This window comes from Artibeus jamaicensis, unplaced genomic scaffold (genome assembly GCF_021234435.1).
Source record: "Artibeus jamaicensis isolate MK-2021 breed Jamaican fruit bat unplaced genomic scaffold, CSHL_Jam_final contig_332, whole genome shotgun sequence".
Lineage (NCBI taxonomy): Eukaryota > Metazoa > Chordata > Mammalia > Chiroptera > Phyllostomidae > Artibeus > Artibeus jamaicensis.
Window position 1 is genome coordinate 1999149 of NW_026521788.1, and position 27051 is coordinate 2026199.

At 37.6% G+C, this 27051-nt stretch overlaps 1 protein-coding gene across 11 annotated transcripts in view; it reads left to right on the forward strand.

The window, feature by feature from the left end:
* Nucleotides 1–27051, forward strand: part of CPEB3 (cytoplasmic polyadenylation element binding protein 3) — a 178387-nt gene that overhangs the window by 55045 nt on the left and 96291 nt on the right. For 9 of the 11 annotated variants that reach the window (XM_037156593.2, XM_037156590.2, XM_037156591.2 and 6 more), the window contains 2 exons: nucleotides 7303–7462; nucleotides 15303–15359. In XM_037156593.2, coding sequence (XP_037012488.1) covers nucleotides 7303–7462; nucleotides 15303–15359 — 217 coding nt within the window. The remainder of the gene's footprint in view (nucleotides 1–7302; nucleotides 7463–15302; nucleotides 15360–27051) is intronic. The other 2 variants (XM_037156596.2, XM_037156597.2) reach the window with 1 other exon arrangement.

Sequence of the window (27051 nt, forward strand, 5' to 3'; positions counted from 1 at the left end):
TATAGTCTCTCCTCTTTTTAAGTGCATATGTACTTAGCTCTGAATTGTTTACCACAGTCAGAAGTGGTAGCAATAGGCATTTGTACTTTTTGTCCCGTTGACTGCTTCAGCATTTACCTGGCTAGATTTGGCCTTAGTATGTAGGTCATTTCAGGTGAATAGGTGATTTCAAGAGCCATCTTTCCCTATGTCTGATGAACTAACTGGGCCTCTTATCTGACCTGCATGGAAAACCGGTAAGAAGAACTGTGAAGGAAGATTGGGGATGGGAGGGAACAAGAAGAGATTAGGTAAAAACGGCTGGGTTGTGCTTCAAGTTGTCACGCTCATCTAATTTGTGAGCATCTCTGAGGGGGTGAAACTGTCCTCTTGCTTTTTTTTAACTTCTCAAGAATCTGAGCTTAGTTTGCTGTTATACACTAAGAAAAATGTCATCTGCAAAAAAGGTTAAAGTAGTTGGAATTAGTCATCCTCAAGAAGAAAAAGATGAGGAAATTGTAATTTGTACATTGTAATTTTATTTGAGGCTATATTGAGGGTTCTTGAGAATTTCTTGTATGGAATAAGGGGTTTAACAATAAGTTTAAAGAATATTAAAATTTAGCCCTAGCCAAGTATTGTCCCATACACTAAAAGGTTGAGGGTTTGATTCCCAGTCAGGGCACATACCTAGGCTGCAGGTTCAGTTGCCGGTTGGGACATGTACTGGAGGCAACCTGGTCCAAGACGACTCTTCTACTTACAGTGTGGCCCAGAGATTCTAAAAGGTAGGACACCCCCATTAAGGGCAAATGTATGTCAAGCTGTTCAGTACTACAGTAAAGGTCAGTTTGATTAAGAACCTCATGCTTTTGATAGGTGCTGATAAATAACAGCACTGATTAGTTTAGAGCAACATTAAATATCCTACTGAGTTCTTCATGGTACTTTTTTAAAAAAAGATTTCATTTATTTATTTTTAGAGAAGAGGGAGGGAGAAAAAGAGGGAGAGAAACATTGATGTGAGAGACACACATTGTTTGGTTGCCTCTCAAATGCTCCCCAACCAACTGAGCCACACCAGTCAGGGCCTTCATGATTCCTTTAAGCAGATTCTGTGCTTCAAATCACATGTTGAGTTTTTTGGATGTATATTTCCTCCTTGATTTTTCCTCAGGCTGGCAAGTTCATATATCCTTGTTTCATTATTAGTGGTGTCCTTCATAAAAACCAGGGCTCAGGAAACCATTGTGCCAACCTAGGCCAAGCACAGAAAAGATGCTGTTAAAGGGCCAAACAAAAATTTTGAGAAAATTAGGGGTTGAGAAAATTGGGAGTCTGATGTTTGAAATCTCAAAATCAGAAAAAAATTTATAGAATGTACACTGGGGTGATTACTTGCTTCTCAACATAGTCAGCATGCATTCACTTGCAGGAGGGATGTGTATATGGGTGGGTGGTGGAGAAGCAAGAATAGTTAATATTTATATGAAAAAGGGTCTGATCTCAGTAGCACAATATTGGTCAAAGTTTCAGAATAGTATACATACTTTTATGTTTAATAGAAAGTAACATAAAACATTGTATGTTTTGTGTGGGTACATATATAGGAACATACAGGGTCCAGCACAAATAACACCCCTTTTTATTACAAAATTATAAGCATGTAACTGTAACATAATAATATCACACTCAAGGACACCATATGACATTTTAGGTGAAATGTTCACATTAAAACTATAAATTACTACACTCATATTATTACCCTATCAGCCACACTCAAGCAGGTATTACTTCTGCCAGACCCTGTATTTTAAACCTCTGAAAGAATACATGCCAGTTGTATCTAGTGGTCAGAAGAGAGTACAAGAAGGCAGGATTGGAGACCTTTCCTCTCCTGAATAGCCTTTGTGTGTGTGTTGAGAAGAATGGGTTCATATATTAACTATGTGATTGAATATGCATTTAAAAAGTAGGTACAACATATTCATTATTCTTAAATAGTGTTTATAATGTAGACAAGGAGTTGAGATGCTCTTAAATAGTGTAATCTAGTTAGAAAGTACAAGCAGTTGGGTGGAAATTTAGAAATGGCTAGTTTTGTGGGTTAAAACTTTCTTATGTGTCAAATGCATTTAACTTTGGAATATTTTATCCATACATATGTTGAAGCTGTATGATAAATAGGAGAACCTTCTTTCAAGAATTCCTCCTTTTGTTTTTTATATTATTTCATAACCCCATTGATCCTTTCCTAGCCCTTTCAAACATTTATCCACATTCTGATTTTTGATTCTCTCTGTGTCCCTTTCTTCCCAGCCAAGCCTCCATTGTTCACTGCACACATGGCAGCTGATCAGTGCAGAAGCATTAGAACACAACTGGCGTGCACTGGACAGACCTGGGTTCACATCCTGGCTTCTGACCAGCTTTGTGACTTTACAGACAGTTACAGTCTGAGCAGTTACTACATAACCTTTGTGAGCCTCAGTTTTCTCCTCTGTGAAATGGAGATAATGCCTACCCTGCAGGGTTGTGATAAGAATTGAGATTATGTCCATAAAACATTTAACCCAATGTTCGGCATACAGTAGGCATCATGATTAACTTTTATTTTTTGGTTCTAGAGCTGCTTTTTTCTCAGGTGCCCTTGGCCTCTTGTATCTATCTATAGGAGAGGAAATGTCTGGAGGTAAGCCAGAAAGGGTAGAAAGGGTCCTGGATTTCTCTCCCGAGGAAAAGGCAGGTGCATGGGATAGGCTGGTAGTAGAGGCAGGTGCAGACTTGTGCTGGAGGATAGATTAAGCTACTGATCGAGTTTAACTAGTTGTCAGTTCAAGAAGGGTTATTGACCAAGGGCAAGTAAGAGTGGCAGGGTTGGGGTCAGAGAGTCCTCCTCTGATTGTGTCACTAAGGTTGAAGGGAATGTTTATGAATGGATTTAAGGAAGAGTAGGAAGAAGTGAGGGAGGCAGTACAATGAATGTCATTTGGAGCACAGTCTAGATTTGACTGGGTTTGAGCCTGGCTTCTGCTGCCTACTAGCCCTGTAGCCTTGGGACAGGCCACTTAACCTCTTCAAGATTTAATAGTGTAATTTCTAACATGGGGATAAAAGTTACCTCCCTCATACAGTTGTGAGGGAATGAATGCATTTAACGTACTCAGAACAGTGCCAGGCACATATTAAGTACTTGAATAATTTATTAATATATTAAGTCAAGCTGGGGAAAGAAAGCAGAGCTAATGAGCTGTACAGCGGGGGTGGACGGCGCATGTGTACAAGAAACTGGTAACATCTGTCACTGGTTATATTCAGAGAAAAGAGAGTCAGTAATGGGATGCATTATTTATAAATGTTCAAATACTTCCTGCGGTGTTTGCTTGTTAAAAACAAATGAAAGCGATGTTTTCCTTATTTTCCCTATATCAGAAACAAAATGTATGAAAAAAGACTAAATGGGTTAGTTGTCATTTGTAACTTTTGTTGCTGGATGGTAAATTGTGGTTAGTTCTAGGCACAATTTATGTGAATTTCACTGCAAATTTTTTAGTTTTTTTTATCCCTTTTCTGTTTCTTATAGGCTTCCTGGTTAATCAGGTATTTCAGCAATGTTTACTACTAGTAAAATTAAAAGGATGTAGCAAATATAAACTAATGAGGCATAGATAGAATTAACTTCAGTGAGAAGTAAGTCTTGCAGCACTGAAGTTTGTTCAATTAAGAAGCCTCTGCAAATTCTGTCATTCACTTCACATGCCGTATGTTTTCATCTGTGGAGCACTAGTGAACCTCTGGGTTTTTAATCGGTGCCCCAGTACTCTGATGTGGCATCACAGAAATCTCTGTATTATGCCTAATGTTTTAGTAGCCACCATGATACAAACGCTTTGTTGTGCATCCTGTCACTTAGTGCTGAAAACAACCATGAAGAGAGAATGATTATCACTCCTATTTTATACATGAAGATAATCAAGGCATAAAAATTTTCCAAAGTGACACGCCAGCATGTGGCAGAGCCAAAATGTGAAAATCAGATGTCTGATTTCAAAGCTGGTGGTTTTAGAAACCAGACCACCAATTGCCACAGTCCATCTGGGAGACTGCAGGGCTGCTTTGGCAAGGTGGCCAGGCTTACTTTCTGGTGCCGTCCTCCTGGTCCCTTCTCTTATTTTACTGCCCCATTTCATGGGTTAGATTTATGAGTGTAAAGGTGTAACTTGAAGAATCATCCAGTCTAGTAGCTCTCAAATCAGGGACATTAATTTTTTTAAATTATGATTAAGTGGGTTTTAGCTGGAGGCTAGGGACCTACATTTAAACTGTTTTACATGTGATTTTGGTAATCTCCAATGGGTTTGGGGACCACTTCAGATACATGAACCCCCTCCAAATATCCCCTCTAATTTTCCTGACAGGTTGGCATCTAATATCTGACATTTTTGTCTGACAGGAGCTCACTGCCACCCTCCCAGGGAGATCATTTCATCAGGGATTAGATGCAATGCAGTGCTTCTATGGAGCCTTTATTTGATATTCCATATAGATTGGAATAACTTCTTTGGACAGATTTTTGTTCTCCTTAGGTATTAGTTTTGAGGTCGGACCCAGACTTGAATCATCTCTGAACCTCATCTCCCTCAGTGTAAAATGAATATGCTGTTATCTACTTGGAAGACTATATGAAGAATTAAATGAAAAAAAGAAACTGTCCTGACTGGAGAGATCTCACATGTCTTCAAACAGCCATTTCTTACAGTCCCTTCACTTATCAGCCCCTCTTTAAACAGTCACACGTCTGTGCATTGGAAATGAGGACACGTATGATAGAAGGTCCTAGACATTTATTATGGGATTGTCAGTGTCATAAATAGGTTGTCATTTTGCCTCTTCATCAGCACACGTTTTTACCTCTGGCTTTTTCTTTGGGCAAAGAATACAATACTTCTTATAGGGAAAGATAAGCCAGCATTTCTGGAAATTCAGCTTTACTCCTTAAGTCGTCAGGGGTGTCAAACTCACTTTCACTGGGGCCACTTCAGCCTCGCAGTTGCCTTCAAAGGGCCAAATGTAATTTTAGGACTGTATAGATGTAATGACTCTTTAACAGTTAAGCGAGAGCTCGGCACTGCCGCCGGGTAGAAATAAGGTGCTGAGCTGGATAAAAATGAGGTGGAGGGCAGGATTTGGCCTGCGGGCCTTGTGTTTGCCACCTGTGCCTTAGGTAATTAGAGTTTCCACTGATAACTTGAAGACAAAGCAAAACAAATGATCTCCAGGAAGACTTTAAAGGTAAAGGAAGGGACCTTCTTAAATTATGTAGAGTGCAAAATGGAGAACCAAAGAAAATATTTTGAGTCTCTTTCATATCCAACAGTAGAGACTGATAACTGATGAATGCTAAAAAGAAAAAAAATGGGGTGGGGGTGTGTCAGCATCCTACGAAATGTTGAATAGGTGTCCTTTGGCAAACAAAATGTGAGTAAAATAAATACTTAAGTAATTCCAACTTAATTCTCACAGGTTAAGAGGCCATTGAGAGTAACTGAGACAAGCCTTATACCCGGTCATGTGGCAGGACCATATTAAGACACCTAAAACTTTATATTGTGAACTTAAAAAAAATTATAATATACACATAGTCAGATATATGTTCTTAAAGAAATAGATGCTACTTAGTTTCCACTATACTGCATACATTCCTTGGTCAAAACAACAGTCATAGTCTTATTATAATTGGTATGTCTGTCTCTCCTAGTTACTTACAAACAGGGACTAGGCTATAGCATTTATTTCTGAACTGCCAGGACCTAGTAGGGGAGTGGCCCTTGACTCGTGCCCTCCACCCCCACTCCTCATGGGTAAGTTAAAAAAAGAAAGTATAGGGTTGTCAGGGGTATTAGAAGTAACCTAGCTCAATCCTCGCCTTTGTATAAAGGAAGGAATTTCAGGTGCAGACTGGAGAGGTGGATCAGGATGTAACCAAAAGCGCCCACTTGATTACAGTAGTTTTGGCACTCTTACCTTCGTGTTCTTAGTTCAGGGCTCTTCTTGGACCTGCATGCATATGTACTGCATTCATTTATTCAATAATCCTCTGAATTTTCTTTCTTTCTTTTTTTTTTAACACTCATTGGTGAGGAAATGTCACCTGCCTTTCTGCCTCCCTTGATAGGTATATAGCTATGCTTTCCAGAAACCAGAAGAAAACAGCTTTCCAAGGGTTTAACACTTAACCTAGAAAATGGTCATTGTAGCTGAGGTTTTTAGCTATTGTATTCTTTTTTGTTCACGTGGGGAGTCATTTTGTATTCTGTGTTCATAGAAGAGGATAAGTGATCATTTGCAAGGCTGGATAAACTGTTCAAGATCCTGAAAATAGTCTCTCATTGCTATAGTTTGGTTTGCGTGGTTGTTCAGGTGTGTGTTTGTCTTGTTATTCTTTAACAAAAGCAAACTAAATCTGTCCTATAGTAATCAGTTAGGCCATGAGCTGCACTTCCTTTTAGGCTCAGACTACTAAAAATAATGTACCAGTGATTGTCTCCTATGGGCTTGTGTGAAATGTGGCAGAACAATTATTTTTTCCTTAGTTTGCATTAGCTTTCTGGTTGTAAAATCTTTTTGACTCTAACCTCATGAAAACACTACATTGGGCTAAAGTTTTTTCGTGTAAATGCTTTTCAAAAGATAATTTTAGTATTTGAGTATACCATAATTATTAAAATGTATACTTAATGTATGGACCTTTTTATCACTAATAAATGTTAAATATCCAGTTGAATTACATTGAAACTAGTCACCTTTTGGTTTTTTAGGAAAATAAGTCTGTTTGTAGACTAATAGTTCTTAAATATAGTCTTCCTCCAGAGGAAAAAAATCTGTGTTCATTTGAAAAGAATCTTCATTTGACCGGACGCAGTGGATGAAAGACGGAGGACAAATCCAATTCACTTGACTCTACCTTTTAAATTCACTCTTCTAGTTCACTTGAGTGAAAGTCAGTCTGAAGCAGTGGGACATATACATGAAAGAATATTAGGGAAAAGATGCAATTTAAGTAATAATGGAAACTTGTATTAAACTTAATGTTGCCAAGTCATTTTTTTAATTCCAGCATTCATGTAAGTTTACTGTAATTCTGAAATAACTCATTATTCTTTTTTTAAAACTTATTATTCTTAATGAAAAGAGTGACTGTGTGTTATTAGAACTATTTGGAGTTTACTTGATGTCATTGATACGTGGCAAGAAGGAAATGGTACAGTATTGATTTTATGAAGTAATTTTACATGTTGTCTTGTTCTGTGTTTTTATTTTTAGGACCGGAGTAGGCCCTATGACACTTTTAACTTGCACTCGTTGGAGAACTCCTTAATGGATATGATAAGGACTGACCATGAGCCTCTGAAAGGTAAACACTACCCTCCCAGTGGCCCACCAATGAGTTTCGCTGATATAATGTGGAGGAATCATTTTGCAGGTTAGGAATATTCATATGTCCATTCCTTGCTTGGTGTTTTAAACAAAAATCAGCTGTTTAATCATTGTGGTTTTTTTGGTTTTGTTTGTCTTTTGTTTGTTTTTGTTTGCTTCTCTAAAGCATTGTGGAATGTGTTTAAAGTTGATATTTTAAAAACCTGGGCTCAGCTACCTATGATTTTCAAAGTTGATTGCTTTACTCATAATGTCTGGCAGAAGCATGTGTTGGGCAGCTGAGGTTGCAGTAATAGCATGAGACCAGAAGCCAAATTTCCTGGGCTTTGTGCATTTGGAATCCATAGCTGAACCTGAATAATTCATTTAAGCTCAAGTGCACTGCTAGGAAATAGGAGATGCAGTAAACCAGTCTCCAAAGACTACTTCAGAAAGCTTCCTAGAAGTGGGTTTCATTTTATTAAAATATAGTCCATTTCCTAATATAGGAAATAACACCACACAGACTTAGCAGCAGCCAGCAACACCTTTGTATTCTCTAAGGTAAAAACACAACAAAAATGTCTTAAATGTTTTGGGTTAAATAAAAGTCAGAAAGGCCCAATGTCAGCAATACTAGGACTTCTATTTTTATAGCCCATGTAAATTCAGGGTAGAGGCTGATGTTATGCTCATAATTACAGATAGTTCTTTTTATGGGTCATAGGATGTTTAGGGGCCCTTTGGTATTTTTCAATACTGTAATGGAAATTTTCCATTGAAATATCCACTGTGCTTGGGGTTAGAGCCTCACAATCTGGAAACTGTAGCGTTAGCCACTGGATTGCCCATCTTGTGTGAACCCCTCTGTCCTCTGGAGTTGTGAGGAATTGATTCCCCTCTGGTCCTTCCCAGGCTCCTTCAGGGCGTGCCTGGCTGTGAACACCTGATAGTCATTTCCTCAAGCCCCACCAGAAATCTGTTTCATCCTTTTCTTGTCACACTCAAGATTTTCGGCTGCAGTCTTCAATTTCCAGTGAAAAGAAAGTAGTTAACAGACTATAAAGAAGGGATTTTGAGAAAAGCCGTATTTTAAAGCCTTCAGAAGTAGGAAAAAAAAAAACCCTGTCATTTATCCATTGTTGTATTTAGTCACTGACATTTACCATGTCTGTCTTCAGTTGAAAGATTAGGTACATGATAATTTAAAACATGTTCCACTTAGAAGTCAGAATGACGTTAAAAAAAGAAGCCAGTGATATTCATGGATGGTTTTGTGTTTTTATTATCTTCTAAGGCTGCATTTGTCTTCTTTCTCTACCTCAAACAGCTGTAAGCTTCTTCTAATCTAAAATATTTAGGCCTTGTTCTTTATGCATACCTGCCTTCTCTTAGTCTGTGTTCTTTTCTTCCAGCAGTAAAAGATTATAAAAGCATTTCAGATTATAGTCTGTAAAATAATTATCCACAGTTTTGTGGATATTGTTTAAGCAGGCGCTACTGTGCCCTCTGCCTTTTGAGAGTATCCCCAGCAAAGTATAGTACCTCACTGTGGGATAATGTAAATACCTCATTCCAATCGTAGTGGCCTGTTTTGTTTTGGTTTTTTTTGCATGTCTGACTACCTCGGCATAAATATCTTCACTATACTTGCAAATGTGGGCTTTCATCTGTAAAAGCTTTCTGCATTGTACTTACAGATATGTGTCCTAATAAATTGGAAGGCATTAAATATGTACTCTTTTACATCCTGGATATAGTTGCAACTTCTCAGTCATCATACCACCCACACTGATTTCCTGTGAAAGGACTACTTGCCGTGTTCAATTACATCTTCATGTCATTGTTCCCTGGTTAGGGCGTTTGAGCTTCCTGCTTCCCTTTTCTAGCTAGGAGACTTTTAGATCTGATTTATGGCATCATGTGTTTGATCCTTATTTTTTCTAATAAATAACAAAAAGGTCATTTAAAAATAAAGAAACATTGTGATGGTATATCCTTTATTTTTCTATTTCCCACATAATCATTACCCATGGTTTTATCTGGTCTTTATAATTTATTGGTAGGTCTAGACTTTGGACTTTTAGGTTATTTCCAGCTTTTTCTCCATTGTAGGTAATGCTACCATGGACAAGTTCTTGCACATAGCTTTTTCTTAGGGAAAATTCATGGAGAGGATTTCTGGGTCAAAAGATGCAAACATCTACTCAATTAAAAATAAAAAAGATGTTAACATCTAGGTGAATTGAGCTTTAAGAGAAACGTGGTAGGCAGAAGAACTACCACGTGGCTTCTGTGTGAATCTGTCTAGAAACACTTCCCCCTGCTCCAGTTTATTTTTCCTCCTATCTTTAGTGGCCTCTTCTCTCACTTGAACAGGGTAACACTATTTTGAGGGTTTCAAAACTCAAATTATAGAGTCATTGTTTTTTTTATATGCTCGTGTGTTGTGGTGTTTTCCTCTAGAGCTCAATTTGCTTTAGAAAACAATACATTCTTTCTCATTGTAAGAAATTCAAGTAGTACTTAAAAAGACAAAAAGGAAAGTGTAAAAAAATCACCTGAGACATACTACCTAGAGATAACAAAGATTGTTATTTTTATTAACATTCTTCCAGACGTTTTATATTCTCTGCAGAGTAGATGAAATGTCAGCCCGCCCTTTCTGACTTTGTAGTCCCTCAAACCTGTGTTTGGGTTCTGGCTCTGCCTCTAGTTAGCTATTGATCTAGATAAATTACCCTTTTCAAAGTTGTGTCCTCATCATTAGAATAAAGCACCTACTTCACAGAGTCAGATAAAGTTCCTGACACTAGACGCTGCTCAAATGTTATCTATATTTTTTTTTTTGCTGTCTGTGGTAGTATGTCTCATAAGAAGTACATTCTTCCCATATAAGACTCTCTCTATTTCATTTTTCTATTCATATATCCACCTCCTTTATCTAAATAATGAATGAAAAAGCAGATCAAATGTCTACATCTTCTACTCTTAACCCTGGAGGGTATTAGTTGAATCAACCCTACTGCCTGGCCTGGGTAATAAATTAAACCTTTATATTCCTACAACATTTCTTTCTAGCTAGACTGCAGCTAAATGTTAAAAGCTTCCAAATGCAAGTTGTCAAAATTTTGTACTTGCCATAGATAAATAATGATTATCATTATCAAAAACCACCTAAAGGAGAGAAAGGAAAATAATCCTTCTAAGTTATGTCGGCTTTCCAGAATTGCATATCTGAACAATGTAAAGAAGGTATAATGAAATAGGATATCACATTCATGAAAAATGAAGAACCTCATGATGTATTGAAACTGAACATAGTAAAAATATGTTCACAGTGATATTTCATCTTAGAAATGTCTTCAATGAGAAATCCCTTTGTTCAGCTGTTCTCTTGATTCAGAGGGAAAGAAAGGTTTAGGTTTAGTGAGAGAAATGACAGAGTGGGAACTTGAGGAAGTAATAAGATTTCTGTTTTAGTGCAGAGTTTTAACAGTTTTCCAGTTACATCTACATAATACTAGGTCAGCATTGAAGATGTTATTTGTATACCAATTTTAAAAGACCCCCCTACTCCTGCCCTATGATAAAAATGTCAAATAATGTAGGAAAAAAGTCAATTTGGGCTTTTTTCATAGCACCCTGAGGAATGTTTTCTGCAGTGTTGATCAGATCATAGAACACTTATTTAAATAAAAATTAGACTAATGTTTGGCTTCTTAAAGTTCTCAAATTATAGCTCTTGGTTATAACAGAATAGCATTTTAATAATTACCTGTTGTCTCTTACATGTTATATATGACTTTCCCTGTTCATTAGAAATAATGCCTTCAAGAGAAGAGGAGAGTTTTGAGATGGGTGATGAACTAGTGAAGACTGTTTCTTATATCTTTTCTAAGTACAGAAATCCTTGGGTTGGGACATGAGTAAGGCCTGGGTGGGAGGAATTGTTCTCTGCCCTCTTTTCTAGTGGACTGAAGGGATATTCAACTCCTAACTGTGAGGATTAGGGGGATTTCTGGCATTGGAAAGAAGCGATAGGCAAGAAGGTTCATCCTTATATCCTTCTTATAGTAGCAAGTCTGCTGACTTGCTACTAATGATGAGAGTTCCTCTAGCCACTGGGGAACCCCTGTGAAAACCTGGGGTCATTAGGTTCGATTGATCATACCTTCTCTTAGGATTAATTTGGAAAGAAGACAAAGCACTGAGAGAAGCAAAGAGTAGGGAAATATCAGCCGCAGTGCACTGGGCAGTGCAGGTGACATTGAGAAGCAAGGACTTGTCCCCTGGCTAGTGTAGCACAACACAGCAGACATCTTGGGGGAAGAAAAACCAGAAAAAGTCACCTTTTCTCTCATCCATGTGGTCTCCCTTTTACAACAGAACAGTAGGCCTGGCTGACCACTTGGGGTAGTGCCTGTGGAAACGTTTTTATATATTTGAATTTTCTCTTCTTTTACCATTCATGGAACTGAAATTTGAAAAATGAAAAGAGCAGGTGTTAGTTGGAAACTGACCCTGAAGGGTTTGCTTTTCAAATCTGGGGAAAAAAATAGCTATCTTCTGCTAATAGTGCTTTAAAACATTTAGATTGACAGGAATTTGGAAGGAATAGATACCACTCCTTTGGTATAGAGGCATTTTTATTTATACATTGCAACTTAAATTTAGTGGTATATAGCCTTTCACAAAATTGGCCTTTTAGTGGAATGTTGAGATTCCCTTGTTTTAGAAAAAGTGCAGCTTAGTTATATTTAGTTTGTTCAGAAAAATAAACTGTCTCTTCACCTACTTTAATTGTTACTCTAGTTCTATGTTTGTGCTCTCTTCATTAGCTCTTACCAGTTTGTCTTGTATACAAGTTAGCAGATTCCATAGACTTTTAGGGCACATGTTCTGAGTTCTTGTTCTGTTGACACACTGGAGGGAGGACAGCAGATAGAAGTGGAGTGATTTCTTCATGTTAGTATCTCCCATTAATTTGCCCAGTGATCCTTTAAATATAGCAGTGTAGTCACCTGAGGGTTTTTTTCTCCCCTGAATGAGAGTTTTGAAAGAAAAAGACTATGGGTACTTTAATCATGTGCACTACCTCCAGAATTTCTGATTTAATGGTTCCAGAGTATAGCCTGAAGTGAGGAAACACAGTAGGCACAAAGGAATTGATAACATGCTACGAGTTATCCACTGCCGATACACAAAGGAACTAGGGTTTGACCTCAGGTTGGAGCTCACAGCTTTTGTTTCTTGGGTCTTTGGAATGTATTTAGAATATTATAGTATCAAATTTTTATCACTTTTCATTGAAAGGGATTTAAGACATTTTATTGGATTTTTACATATAATACATTTTATGGCTACTTCTTTTTTGAAGGGCTGTCTTCAACTTTATAGAGTGAAGTAGTGTGAAACAGAATCTACTGGAATATCCATTTTGTCTTACAACCTTTTTTAGAACATGGCACTTAGTTTCGGTTCTGGGAAGGTCTCCTGAAGGACTTAGTTTCTGTTCTGGGAAGGTCTCCTGAAGGACTCAACTGTTTAGAGCAAATGGGGATGATTAGAGGAAGATGCAGCAATTGTTCCCTATCACATAACATGTTGCAGAAGTGAAGAGGTGACTCTCATAAATAAGTGTGAATTAATAAAAATTCTAATTTTTATTTTGGACATTTAGAAGTGTGGGTTTAGCTAGACCCTGAAACTTTGAATAACAGTACAGGTAGTTTTTTATAACTGGCCTCTCGAATATGAATGTGAATTGAGCTTATAAAACTGTGATTTTTATAGTCTGAGTAACCATATGGAAACCCTATTCTCCAAACTCTCCCTCCACCCTGTCTCACCCCCATTCTTCGGACCCTGTACAGTGGGGAAAGTGGGACACAGTCTCAGATTTCCACAGCATAGTTTACCTCAGTAAAGCCAAGCATTACCTTCCTCGGTCTTCGAAACCTTATATTTTACACCATCCTTAAAAGATAGCTAGCTGACAAGAACGATTTAAAAATAGCAGACCACAGACAGGTGACAAAATGTCACGCTGGTAGCACCAGACTGCATTAACAAAAATCACCAGATGTCACACACTTGATTCTATTTTCACAGCTGATTAAACAGCAGTATTTGTTGGACAAAAGAAGGGGGGGAAATGGCCTCATTTGAATTTGGAATCAGCTTTTCTTTTGCTGTTATACATATTTTCTCTCCTCCAAAATCCCTGTGAGACTTAAGGTGTATAATATATTAAACAAAAAATAAATTATAAAATAATTTTCAATTTTAGAAAAGAAACCTTTACATATATACACTTCCTAAACTGGAAGACTGTAAACCAAAATGTTAACAGAGCTTGTCTTTGGTGATCTTGTTTTCTTCATTTTTCTGAAGTCTAATTTTTCTCCAATGAAAGTATTGTACTTTATTATCTGAACATTAATTTTTGAAGAGGTAAAGAAAGTAGCTTAAAGAAGCTGTAAGTGCTTTTACTAAAAAGACTGCATTTAGTTGGGGAAAATTAGATTATACCTGAATAATTGGTTCTGGTGGGTGTGGCATTGACCCAGAGTTTCTTATAGTATCTTTTATTGCTATTGATCCAGAGATTTTTGGGGTCAAAGAGGCCAACAGAATTAGGGAGGATACCAGGAAAAGCACAATGTTTTTGCCTTTTAGCAAACCAAGTGATGACTGACCTTTTACAATGACATGTAATGCTGTATTTGTTTCTTTCTAATCTCCAGCTTTCTCTGCATCATTCCTTCCCAATATTATTGACAGTTATTTAAACAATGGTAGTGGCCTAAAATTAACATTTCTCTGAGACTTTCATGGTAACTCTTGACATAATTGGACATGAAAACCTTCCAAGCCAAGTTTGTAGATACTAGCTTTACATAAAAACATTGTTTCAATAATGATTTTATTGCAGGAATTGGTTAAGAAAACATAAGAAGTACATTCTTCCCATATAAGACTCTTCTCTATTTCATTGTTCTATTCATATATCCACCACCTTTATCTAAATAATGAATGAAAAAGCAGATCTAATGTCTACACCTTCTACTCTTAACCCTGGAGGGTATTAGTTGAAACATCTGGTTTATTCTTGTCATCTTATAGACCAGAGATTGACAAACTTTGGAATGGGCCAGAGAATACATATTTTAGGCCTATGGGCCACATGGGTCTCTGTCACATATTATATTGGTTTTTAACTTTTGTTTTTACAGCCTTTTAAAAAGATAAAAATCATTCTTAGAGGAGGTGTACAAACACAGTAGTCAGTCATTGTGGGCAGAAGTTTGCAACCCCTATTACTACTATAAGGTCACACACTAATGAGTTAGTGATGGGGCAACAATAAGAACCCTAGGTTTTTAGGCCAGTCATTGTTCCCCAGTCCGTTATATAAGTTTTATCAACTTCCACTTGCCATTCTGATAATGGTTGCATTTTCGAGTCACTCTGAGACCTGTATCTTTTTATTCCCTCTAAGCTTTAAGTTTATATTTCTTGAACTCATTATTCTGCTGCTTGAATTTGAAGGGCACTATGAAGGGTGCATTAAATGAAATGCTTAATCAGGGAGTTGGCATGTTTAAAATGAATGCGGGAATTGCATTAAAATTTCAGGCAATTATAATGGAAGCTTCTTTTTTGCTTTGTTTTGTTCTGTTTATTTGTTGTTGAGACTTTGGCTTTGTTTTAAGATTTTTCATTTGTATATTTTATGACTTGATTTTAAAACTGTTGTAATTGCTATGGCCTTTGATAGCATTGTTTGTTATAGATTCATTTGTTTCAGCTTTTTGTAATCTTCATATTTTATAATGTATTTGAAACAATTATATTAAGCATTATTTTCTTTGTGCTTAAAATAAAATTATTTTATTTTTTAGGACGCATGGGAATAAATTTCCACCATCCAGGAACAGATAATATTATGGCACTTAACAGTAAGTCTTCATGTGAAATATTCTATAAAATTAGCAGCCAAGTTTATTATAGCATGTTATTTCCACTTTTTAAATTGTTTATTATATTTCAACCTTTCAATGAGTGCAGTATAGACCATTATTTTATACCAGTGGTTCTCCAGGTGGGAGCATAAGCATCATTTGTGAGCAGGTCTTACAGGTGATTCTGATGGCGGCTAAAGTTTGAGAACAGCTACTGTATACCAGGGGTTGAAGAACTATAGCCTTGTGAGACAAATCTGGCCCACTGCCTGTTTTTGTAAAGAGCTTTATTGGAACACAGCCATGCCCATTCATTCATGGATTGTCTGTAGGTACTTTTGTGTAACAATGGCAGAGCCCAAAAAGCCTACACTCTTTACTATCTGGTCCTTTATGGAGAACTTCTCCAGCCCCTTCTCCATTCCATTGGGATGGAATAAGGAAGGAGAGGAGAGAGAAAGGAGGGAGGTGGAGAGAAAGAGGGAGTAGGTTAGAGAATGTGAATGAATAACTCAACTTATTTATACATAACTCAGAATTTTCTCATTTTGGTAGATAGCCAATAGATGCATCAAACTGGACATAAGGGGGTCTCCTGTTAGTGGAGTTTACATCAGGGGTCTCCCATTAGTGGAGGTGTCAAGAGCTTTGCAGGTTAGAAATGTTTTAGTTAGTAGTAATTGTTGGATTGAGTCTGGAGCATCAAAACCTTATTGACAAGAAAGTCATTGTATTAATTAACACTGGAAGAAATATCTGGCTGGCATCAGTTCTCCTTCCAAGTGTCTATGGACCAAATGCTTTGAGGAAGACATCAGATTCTCAACTCCTGATTTGGTGGGAGAGACAGGTAGCCTGTGAGCATTCTCACTTCTCAGTTACTTCCTAAGTTTGCATGGGCCGATTTCCCATTCTTTGCTGTTCCTAGTGGATCCCTTCCAGTTACTCTTTCCTCTGAGAATCGCCACCGCTGATGTCATCTAAGCTGAAATTGTCAGTTGTCAGAAGGACCTGTATAAGCCATTGACTTAAGTGTTCCTCTACCAAACAAATGATAATTAGGTTGTCCACTCTTATCCTCTCAGATATACAAGCTAGCTCTTGATACACATGGGGGTTACATACTGGGTAAATCTAGGAATATACGATATTACCCTTTTCCCTCTTGCTTGAGTAGGGATGTTAAAATGCCAGTGGAGTTACTTAGGGCAGATGTTAGGTTATCTCTAAAATATGTATTTCGTATTTCTTTTGGTTCTGAAACGTAGCCTGCCTCCAGTGAGCGCTGCAGAGAACCCTGGCAGTTGCTTGAAGATGCAGGTTCTGGCTCACGGAATACACACTTTGTTCTAAGTAGCTAGTATCCCCTCTTTTGGAGGGTCTTGGAAACAGTAAAAATTCCAGACTATTCACCTCTATTTTCTAATTTCTAATAGAAAGGTCACTCTACATTTAGATTATGCTATCTAAATTTTTTTTCTAGAAGTAGTTACATTGGGGTGAAGATTAATAGGCATGCTTATCTTGCTGAGCTTCAGTGACTTTGTGAATGTTTGTGGAAGCACTTCAGCTAGGTTGAAGGAAAGAACAGCATGGTAGTGTGTTTGCCTGAGGAGTGAGTGTGTATTTGAGAAAAGGTCTAATTTGACATGATGTGAGTCCTCTTTTGCAAGAAGGAGAGGATATAATTTGTGATTTTCTGTGTAAAAAAGTGAAGCTAGAAGACATTTTTCTTTCTAAAAGGTTTGATTCTCTTTAATTCTGTACTTCTTAATAAGAGATTTTGTTTATGTTCATTCCACTTTGTGCACATTACTTAAAATGTCCCTTTTAGCCTCTAAGGTTTCTCATCCATAAGAGAAGGGGACTGGATTTGGTCATCCTAATGATTGCTTTCAGACTGAAGATTCTGAGACTGTGATATATTTTAAAATATCAAAAGGGTCATTTTGCCAATGTCAACATCAAATGTTCAGTAGTTATATATATTTGCAACTTTATGGTAAATATCAAAGTGTATTAATCTTCACATGACTCTGAGTGCTGTCCTGTAGTGTCCTCAAAGTTAACCAATAAAAACAGAGTTTGATATTTACATTACTTACATCAGTTCTATTTCAAAGTTGACTGTGACTTGAAATTAATCAGGATAAATAAAATATCCTTCCCTTAAAAGGTATTTGTGAGACCTACAGGCTTTGACGTATTTGCTGCACTAAAGCTTTTTAAAATTTTTGCGTAGTTGGGCCTGGCCCATCTGGTGACTTACATATGTACTACATACAAACATACCTATGTATTTTTTGTCTTCTTTCTTATGCCTACCACTTGTCAGCCCAACCATTATTGTCCTGTGACTTGTCTGTCCTTTCTTTCCCTCATCTTTCCTATAGGAATAGTTGAAATATCAAATCACAAGTCATTTAAGCATCATTAATTCCGAATTTGTGATTATTGGAAGATACTGGGTTGAAGTGAAGCAGTATTTTTGGACAGGAAGGGACTGGCTAAGAAAATTGAGTCAATGGTTAAATTTAAAACAAGAAATGTGAGTCAGTCATAGTTCCTTCTTTCTTCGTTCTTTTTTTTTTGTAGTTCCTTCTTTCTTATAATACTTTTTTGCTATGCAATACCTCTGCTTCCTAACTCTGTATATACACTACCATTCATTGTGTTTTCAAAACGTCTTCTGCCCTTTTCCATGATCCCACCAAAACCCAAATCTCTTCTGAAGACATCATATTCTCAGCTCTCCTGGCTTGATGGTAAAGACAGGTAACACGCGAGCATCCCCACTTCTTGGCGCTACTTTCAACACTTTGAGTGGACCAATTCCCTCCTTTCTTTCCTGGTATTCCTAGTGCATACCTTCCAGTTATACTTTCCTCTGAGAATCACCACTGCTGATATCATCTAGGAGACAGACAGTGGGGCTTGGGAGAGGAAGATAAAATACCAGCTATAGAAAACAGATCTGTAGACATTTAGGGTGTGGAAGGATTGGCAAGATTTGTATAAAGCCGAAAAATCTACTGATATGGCCTATTTAAGGCCATGGATCGAGTAAGAATTAGCAGGGCAACCTTTGGGGAGGAAACTAAGAGTTATATAAATTCTGGCTTTTCCTGAAAATATTAGGTCCTCAAATATTGTAGAATATAGAAGGGTGGATGGGAGAAGAAATTCCTCAGTAAGACCTGCCGCTTGTTTGGTATTTCCTGTATAAAGTTAATTCTGAAACAGTGTGCCCCTTCCTTTTAACCTGGTAATACACCTATTTTTTATGGTTTTGGTTACATTCTAGGTATAAAGTTGAGTTTAGCACTTGCGGGCTAATACAGAATTGATGCCTGACTTGGTGATTTTTACCTGTTACGATGGTCCTCAGAAAAGGCTATTGATTAGTCAAGTGATCCAGATTTCTGGTCAGTAATGTTCAAGACTAGAATGTCTGGTCTTGTAATTTCCTCTCTAAGACAGGGGTGTCAAACTCATTTTCATCAGGGGCCACATCAGCTTCATGGTTGCCTTCAGAGGGTCAAATGTAATTTTATCTCCTTAACAGTTAAGGAGTAGTTACATTTATGCAGTCCTAAAATTATTTCAGCCCTTTGAAGGCACCCTCAAGGCCGATGTGGCCCCAGTGAAAATAAGTTTGACACCCCGCTCTAAGAGAGAATTGCTGCTGAGTGTATCTGTTTGATTCCTTTTGACTGGTTAACTTCTCCTTTTCCAGATAGAGAGTGGGCTTGGAAACAGTTAAATATCAGAAAGTTGCCTGATGTCTGCAGTACTAGAAACAGTGTACTATCCCTGATACTTCAGGGATAGTATCACTCAGCTTCCAGGAGGTCTCTTCCAAGCAGGCTGGAAGCCATGTGAAACCTGTAGAGAGAGCCCTGAAGTAGTAAAGCCAAGAAAAGCATCGTCTAGGGTCAGGCAAGTTTGGTTCCACTTCCTGCAAATTATGACTTTGGGGACACATTCTTAACTCCAGTGTTTCTGGTTTCTTCACCTGCAAAATGGAGGTAACAGTCACTGAAGTGGCTATATACAGGCATACTGCAGTAAGATGAGTCATAATCTTTTTGCTGGTCTTGGCTTCAATTTGTAAAAAACACAACCTCTCTGAAGCAGAATAAATCGAAGTGCAACAAAACAAGTGTTCCCATATAAATCTTATAAGACAGCATCGTGATTGACTAGTAAATCTCAGGTGAGCTGCTATTGTAATGGCTTACATCAGTTTTATTGCTGCCTTTTTAAGATTTCCTTTTCTTTGCATGTTAGACTTTCAAAACATGAGTTTTTTCTTACATTGGTTATGTTTAGAGAGATGTTTTGTTGATGGAATTTAAGATAGAACACCTGCAAGTCTCTCATGGGCTACAGTTGCTATACTGGGATATATCACTACCTCTGTTAGTGTGAATCATTTTTTCTGCATGAAATGCTTTTTGCCTCTGTCGTCTGACTTTGGAATGAGCACCTTCTTTGGGACTTAGGAGTTGCTATATCTCTCATGATATTTGTCACTTTTAAAGATGCCATACAGTGATGCTTGGAATGTAAATGGTACAGCTATTTTGGGCAAGAGTTTGGCAGTTTTCTTTAAAAATTAAACATACACCCACCATATGATGCAGCAGTTCTGCTCCTAGGAGTTTACCCAATAGCAAAAATGAAAACATATGTTCATACAAAGACATGTATGTGTGTTTATTATCATCATTATTCATAATAGCCAAAATTATAAATAATCTAAATGTTCCTCAACTGGAGAGTAGCTGAAAAAATTGTGGTACATTCATAAGTGGAATAAGTTCGGCAGTAAAAAGGTATGAACTGTTGATCCATGCTACAATGTGAATGACCCAATACAATGACCAGATACAATTATGCTGAGTTAAAAAGCTGAACAAAAATACAGTACATACTAGATGATTCCATTAATATAAAGTTCTAGAAAATGTAAATTTTATAAAATTTACATAAAATACAACAGCTTCAAGAATATTTTGAAGTAATTTTGTCCCCCTTCAGAGGACAAAAATAGAGCCTTAGACCTTGGAAGAGCCATGTGATAAGGAGGGCATGTAGCTGAGCAAGTCTCTGAGTCTCCCAGGTCTCTCCTTAGTTCACAACCCTGCAAGAAGGCAGTTATGATAGTCTCTCTAACTATCTCATCATTTTTGTGAGATTTGGGTGAGATTGGGCATGTGTACTCATTAGGTGTTGTTACTGCTACGTTTGAAAAATAGGGGGCATAGTCTTATTTAGAGAAGATTTGCCATAGAGTGACTTTTCCCAACAGTAGCTTTGTAATGTAACAGAGGTTCAATTTTATTTAAATTAGAAGTGTGAATGCCATTCATTTTCTGGAGTCTTTCAGCTTGCAATTGGACTGTATTCCAAGATACGAGAGGTGAATAAGAAATTTGAAGTGGCACTTTCCCTCTGACAGGCAGAGATAATTGTCCTCACTCTTCCTTATCAGAGTTTTTAAAACACTGATAAATCAAGGAGTCCTAGAATAAAATCTGGATGGTTTGGAGACTTAAAATTTTAATGCCTTAAAGTTCACTTGCTTAAGAAAGGTCGTTGATTGTTAAACAACTTACACATAGCTGACATATCGAGGAACTTGGAGCTTTAGATTATGCTGTCTTCCTCTTTTTTTCTCTTATTAATGCCTTGAAAATATTTGAACTGAAGGCTGCCAGAGCATTTGTGGAATCAAAAGAAGAAATGTTAAAGGGTTTTGGTGTGAACTCTGTGTTGGGCAGAGACGCCTCCTCCTCCTCCTCTTCATTCTCTGCTGGGAGTGGACTCCCCGGGGAAGTGGCAGAGGGAGCTGAACACATGACGCTTTTATGCCAGAATGGGAGTAGAGCCAGGCTGGCTAGAATTCCAAATGGAATTTTCCAACATTTGAAGGTACATTGTATTTCTGTTCACCGTAAGTAGATACAAATAAATAAACTTTTAGCAGAGCACTAAGATAGTGGAGGAAGTATTTTAAGAGATTCTCCGATTCAAGACATTGTCTTTGAGTATTTTGAATTTTTAGAAGACAAGATCTAGCGCTGCTATTTCTGTCTGAAAATTAATAGTTGTGGTATGAATATAATAAATTATGGCTAATTAAAATGAAAAAGAGTGATTAGAGGGACGTGTAATGTTCTATAACTTTCAAGTACTCGAGTTTCAAATTATTTTGGATGGATGTTGTATATGAAGGTAGTCGAGTCCCTAAGAATGTTGTTGTTTTATTTTGTTTTACCCTCCTCATTTTACAAATAGGGAAGCTGAGATTCAAGGGACTATGAAAGTTGGCTAGAGTAACATGAAGGAGCCAGGAGCAGAACCTTCTGCCTCCAGGTTGAGGGTTTTAACCATTGTTTTAAATACTTAATTGTTAAGAGTGGTTGTATTCTTTTTATACTAGTTTAACACAAACACACAAATTCATTGTCTTTGGAAAAATTATTTTTCTGTGATTTGTCACCTTATTTATTCTCTGAATGCTTACTAAATCTTTGTGATAAGCATAGTCTATTTGGCCTGACATTGAACATTGCGAAAAGGAAAATCTGAAATATTCTTGACTCGAGTACTTTATTGGATTTTGGAAGTTCTTTGTGTGTGTGAATAAGTGCCAGAAATAGGGTGCTTCCAATCCAATAATAAAGATGCAGGAATCTGAAAAGTTATCTGCTTTTCCCTGTGAACTTCCCATTTATAGCCCTCACCATACTTGTAATTAACTAATGTTGGTGTTTCCCCTTAATATGTACGCTTCAAGAGGGCAGAGACTAGCTTTTATTCACAACTGTTCACTGGCCTCAAGTGCAGTGCCTGGCCCATTGAATAGGTACTCAGTAAGAGAGACCAAAAGAGAAGGAAAGAGAACGAAGAGAGACCGAAAAGCAGAGTGTTCACAGTCTCAGGGAATATTCAGTCAGTCTACCTTAGTTCCTTCCTGAAGATTTGTCTTAACACTTCTTTTGGAAGATGGTAATAACATAGATGAATCTAGCAATTAACAGTTCACAAAGTGCTTTCACACACCTCTGTGTTTATAACATTTTTCCAGGACATGGTCAAACCCTACTTTCTTGGAGCACCAATTTCACCCCATGGCTATTCTCATATCCAGACAAATGTGGCTGTGTAATATAGTATATGAAACTGCAGTACAGTTCTTAAGATACAACTGGAGATTTCAAAGGGTTTTCTAGATTTCAACAAGTTCTAAGAATGTTCCATGATTCATTTTTCTTTGCCATTGGGCCACTTTGATAGGAAAGTTGAGAATGATGGTCATTCATTTCATCCTTATTGCAACCTTTTTTAAAACATGGCAGCATCTTCATTTTGTAATCAAGGTAAAGAAACTTGCTGATGTCATGTTGCTATCAAATAGCCACCTGTGGTTTGACACACACTTTATTCTGCAGTCCCTTAATGCAGTCCCTTCAGTTTTCCCAAAACGATTGCTCGGGTTTTATTTAGCTCCTTTATAAGGGTTAGCTAAATAATACTTTATTGATCATGGGGAATTAGTGCACTTCCAAAAGGATCAGTTTTTTTTTCCCTCACAACATAGTCTTCCTTCTTAGTGGCAGGAATTTTAACCATATGTCCCTTGAGGTCTCTGGTGGATGCAGACTGGGAGTCTGAGACTTTGGTATGCAGATGATCCCTAGGGGAAGTTTAAGTAGATGAAACTTTCCCTTCTTTTTCTTGTTGCTCTCCACACTCATATACCTTTGTTATCTGACCAAAGTGGGTTTTTTTTAGCCTAATAAAGTGAAAATAATGCGATTTGGTGAGGGGAGTGCAAACAGATCTGGGTTTAAGTCCTTGATCCATTACTTATTTGCTACGTGAACCAGAGCAGATTATCTGGTTTTTGTTTAAAATGGACATATTAAGCCCTGGCTGAGTGGTTCAGTTGGGTGGAGCATTGTCCCATACACCAAAAGGTTGCAGGTTTGATTCCCAGTCAGGGCACATACCTAAGTTGTGGGTTCAAACCCTGGTCAGGGCACATCCAGAAGGCAGCTGATCAATATTTCTCTCTCACATCAGTGTTTTTCTCTCTCCCTCTCTCTTCCTCTCTAAAATCAATAGTAAACTATTTTCAGGTAAGGATAAATAAATAGATACGGACATATTAACCTCTTCTTTACAGATGGTGAGGTTAAATGCGCAATGTTGCTGTCACCAAACATAGATATAGACCTAACAAATGCTGTTCTCTGCTCCTTTCTTCCTCTACCTTCCCCCTTTCCTTTTTTTTTCTTTTAAGATAGAAATATTTTTTTATCTTGGCTCTACAACCAAAATGGAAACCAAAGTAGGGTTGGCCAAAAAGTCCATTTGGTTTTTCTGTAAAGCAAAAGACACGTTTTTCATTTTCACCAATAACTTTATTGATTTTGACATTTTGAGTATGTCATCTCTCTCCTGTGTAGTATAACATTGATTGTTCTCAGTGTCTCTGTTTGATCACTATCAACTTCAACTGGTCTTCCTGACCATGGGGTATCATCTAGTGAGAAATATGCAGTGCAGCACAAAACTTCGCAGGCCAGTTTTGACATGTTCACATGTCATCTGTCACAACACCATCTTCGTACACTGCACAGATCTGACTTTTAATGTTCCAGTTGTGTTTTTATCTTTCTTGAAATAACAAAGCATAATGTGCCAAAAATATTGCATATTTTCTTCCATTTTTCAATATTAAAATGGCTATACAACAATTCACCAATTTTGATGTTTTTTTTTAAATGGATGCTGATATGATAGCTGTCACAATATAATCTAACAAAATTGTTTCTCAAGTGAACTTAAAGACAAGTAAGTGCTACTAGAACCATCATAAGGGGGGGGGAAGAACTTTCTGGACAACACAGAAAATATCTGTGACCCCATACTAAAGACTATAATTTAATTGATCTGGGATGAAATCTGGTTGTGGAGGGTGAGTGAGGGATGGATGGAAAAGACCACAGTTGGAAGTAGTTACCTCTTCATAGACCCAGGGCCAGCCCCATACCCTTCTCCAATGTCTGTCTGTGAGCATGAAGGAGTCAAGTAGTATAGGGGCTGTGTGTCATCCATTTTCTTCTATTCTTTCTTTCCCTTCAAGGCCTAGTCTGCTTTTATTGTTCCCTTAGGTTTTCCAAGTTCAGGTAAGAAGAAATAGCTGTTTTTAAGAGGACAGGGCAGGGATGCTGGAAATGAGCAGCTCTAATGTTGCTTGAGCTCTGCCCAAATTCTCAGGTCAAGTCCTTTCCATAACTTTTTTTGCATGAAGGAATCCCCTCCTTGCCACAGGAGAGGAGCCTTGTTGGTAGGGAAGAGACAGGAGCCCTGACCTAGGGGCCAGGCCATTGGTTCGCTTAGGCTCCTGAGCATACTAGCATTGTGTTCACTGTCTCTTCTTTTTGGAACAATTTCCTGTGTAATTTGGGGATGTGGAAATGTAAGATTAACTTGTATTGGCCATCCTGAACAGTCTAGAAGTTGAGCATTTATATACAATTTGAAGAAACCTCATAAGATTTTTGGCAGAGTAGTTCAGATAAGATGGTTTCTTTGATAACATATACCAGATATTTGGGTGCACCCTCTGCCGTAGGCAACTTTAGGCCTGATTTGGACAGATTGGTGTGTATAAAATATAAAATGCTCTCTTATTTGATTAGAATCCTCATGACTTTTCTTGATTTCCTTTGGGGGTGGAGGGTGCAGTGACTGTGTCATTTAGCAACATGCCACTGAACTAAAAGTAGGGCAATAGTTAATGAAGGTGCATAAACATCACCTGAAGTAAGTGGATGTGGATGTCCACTCTTTCTAGTCAGTGGCAGTATAATGCAGAGATTCTTTACTTTAAGTTTGTTTTAGAGGAAACAAGGTATGTATCTGACAAAAACCTTGTCAGATACACACATTTTGAAAGGTTTTTGGTGTTTTTTTTGTCTTAGTAATTTAGCAAATGCACCTAGAAGTTCAGAGTAATTACTTTGGTAACATGTAACCTATTGAGGAGGCTCTATTATGAGTAACCTATATGATAAATGAAGTTTAGAAAGTAGCTTAATACTAGATGTGTGTGCCACTGCAGGATGGCATAGCAAAGCCTTGAATTGCATTTTGAACAAGAATGGAAAATGGAAATGAACAAGGGGATTGAGATTCTTGTGCTGATTGTATGGTGCTTATATGTATTATAATGATACTGTCAAAAGAGTGGGCTGAATTGGTGTGACCGGAGTGTGTGGGTCTGATGTATGGAATGGTGTGAATGAGGATCTGAGAGGTGGTTAGGAGTCAGATGTTGAAGGGCCTTGGATGATCTCACAAGAAGCTTGGACAGACAAGTATTGTCTTACTGGAAGATTATCCAAGATGAATGCTTAGGACAATATGGGGCATGGAAAACCATTTCTTATGAAGAATAGCTAAATATATCTTCATTATAGAAAAGAGACAACCAAAAGGAAATAGAGTAATTACCCTCAAATAAAAATAGGATTAGGCTGAGGTTTAGGGTTAAGGATAATAAAAAGGCAATAGAAAGTACTTTCTAAGTTGTAAGAATGATCCTACCATGAAGAATTGGTATTTAGTAAAAAAAAAAAAAAATTGGTATTTAGTTTTCCAGTCATGTTCTGTGGAACCCCAGTGTCCAGGGAGGTACTTTAAGGGACACTATGGGAGAAAGATACCTGACAGGTGGGGCTCACGGTCCCTGTGCTGCATCAACCTGAATGAATAGCCTTGTTCAGGAAACAAATATCTTTTGTTTGTTAGGGTTCGTTAGTTGGAGGAGAGAGGGTTCTGCTACTTAGAAAAAAAGGTTGAAAAAATGATTAGAAGAGGCTGAAGGGAGCCTCCTTATTCTTGTACCTTAACTCTTAGTTAAGGTATTATAGCAGAACCAGGAAGAGCAGTGGTCTCCAACGTTTTTGGCACCAGGGACCAGTTTCGTGGAAGACCAGGGGAGAGGTTGGGAGGATGTTAGGGTGGAGCTCAGGGAAGCTTCGCTGGCTCTCCCGCTGGACCCCTGAGATAGAACATCTTTGTGTTGCTTACGGAAGTAACTTCTGTTTTGTTTGGGAGATTGATTAAAGATCTACATGTTTCCTATAAAATTTTGTTATCAATGAAATGGAATGTTGTAAAAGTTCAGTTGTTCAATTCTCATGCAGAATACAGTTTTATATTATTAATGATAATTTGGTTTTCTAACCAAGTCAGAAAAATGTCTATTAACATACTGATTTTCCTTAATAAAATAACAGCTTTAATTGTAATGATTAATAGAAGACAATAGTGCTGTGGTAGTAATAATGAAATAAAGCAAAATTTGATTGGGAAGTTCTCTTTTTTATTAGCTCTAGATTATGCTACTAAAAGCAGGCACTTAGAAGATGGTCAAGTTTGTGGAAATTTGAAAGGAATTTCCGGGTATTTTCAAGGACTTTATAGGTTTGAAATACTGGCTCTTCAATCTTGCTGTTTAAGAGTAAGGACTTTTTAAATGTTCATTAGCTGGTGTATAACTTTACCAGGGCTGTCATGACAAAGCAGAAGTTTATTTCCTCACAGTTTAGGCGGGTGAAAGTCCCAGATGAAGGTGCCAGCAGGGTTGGTTTCTCCTGGGGCCTGT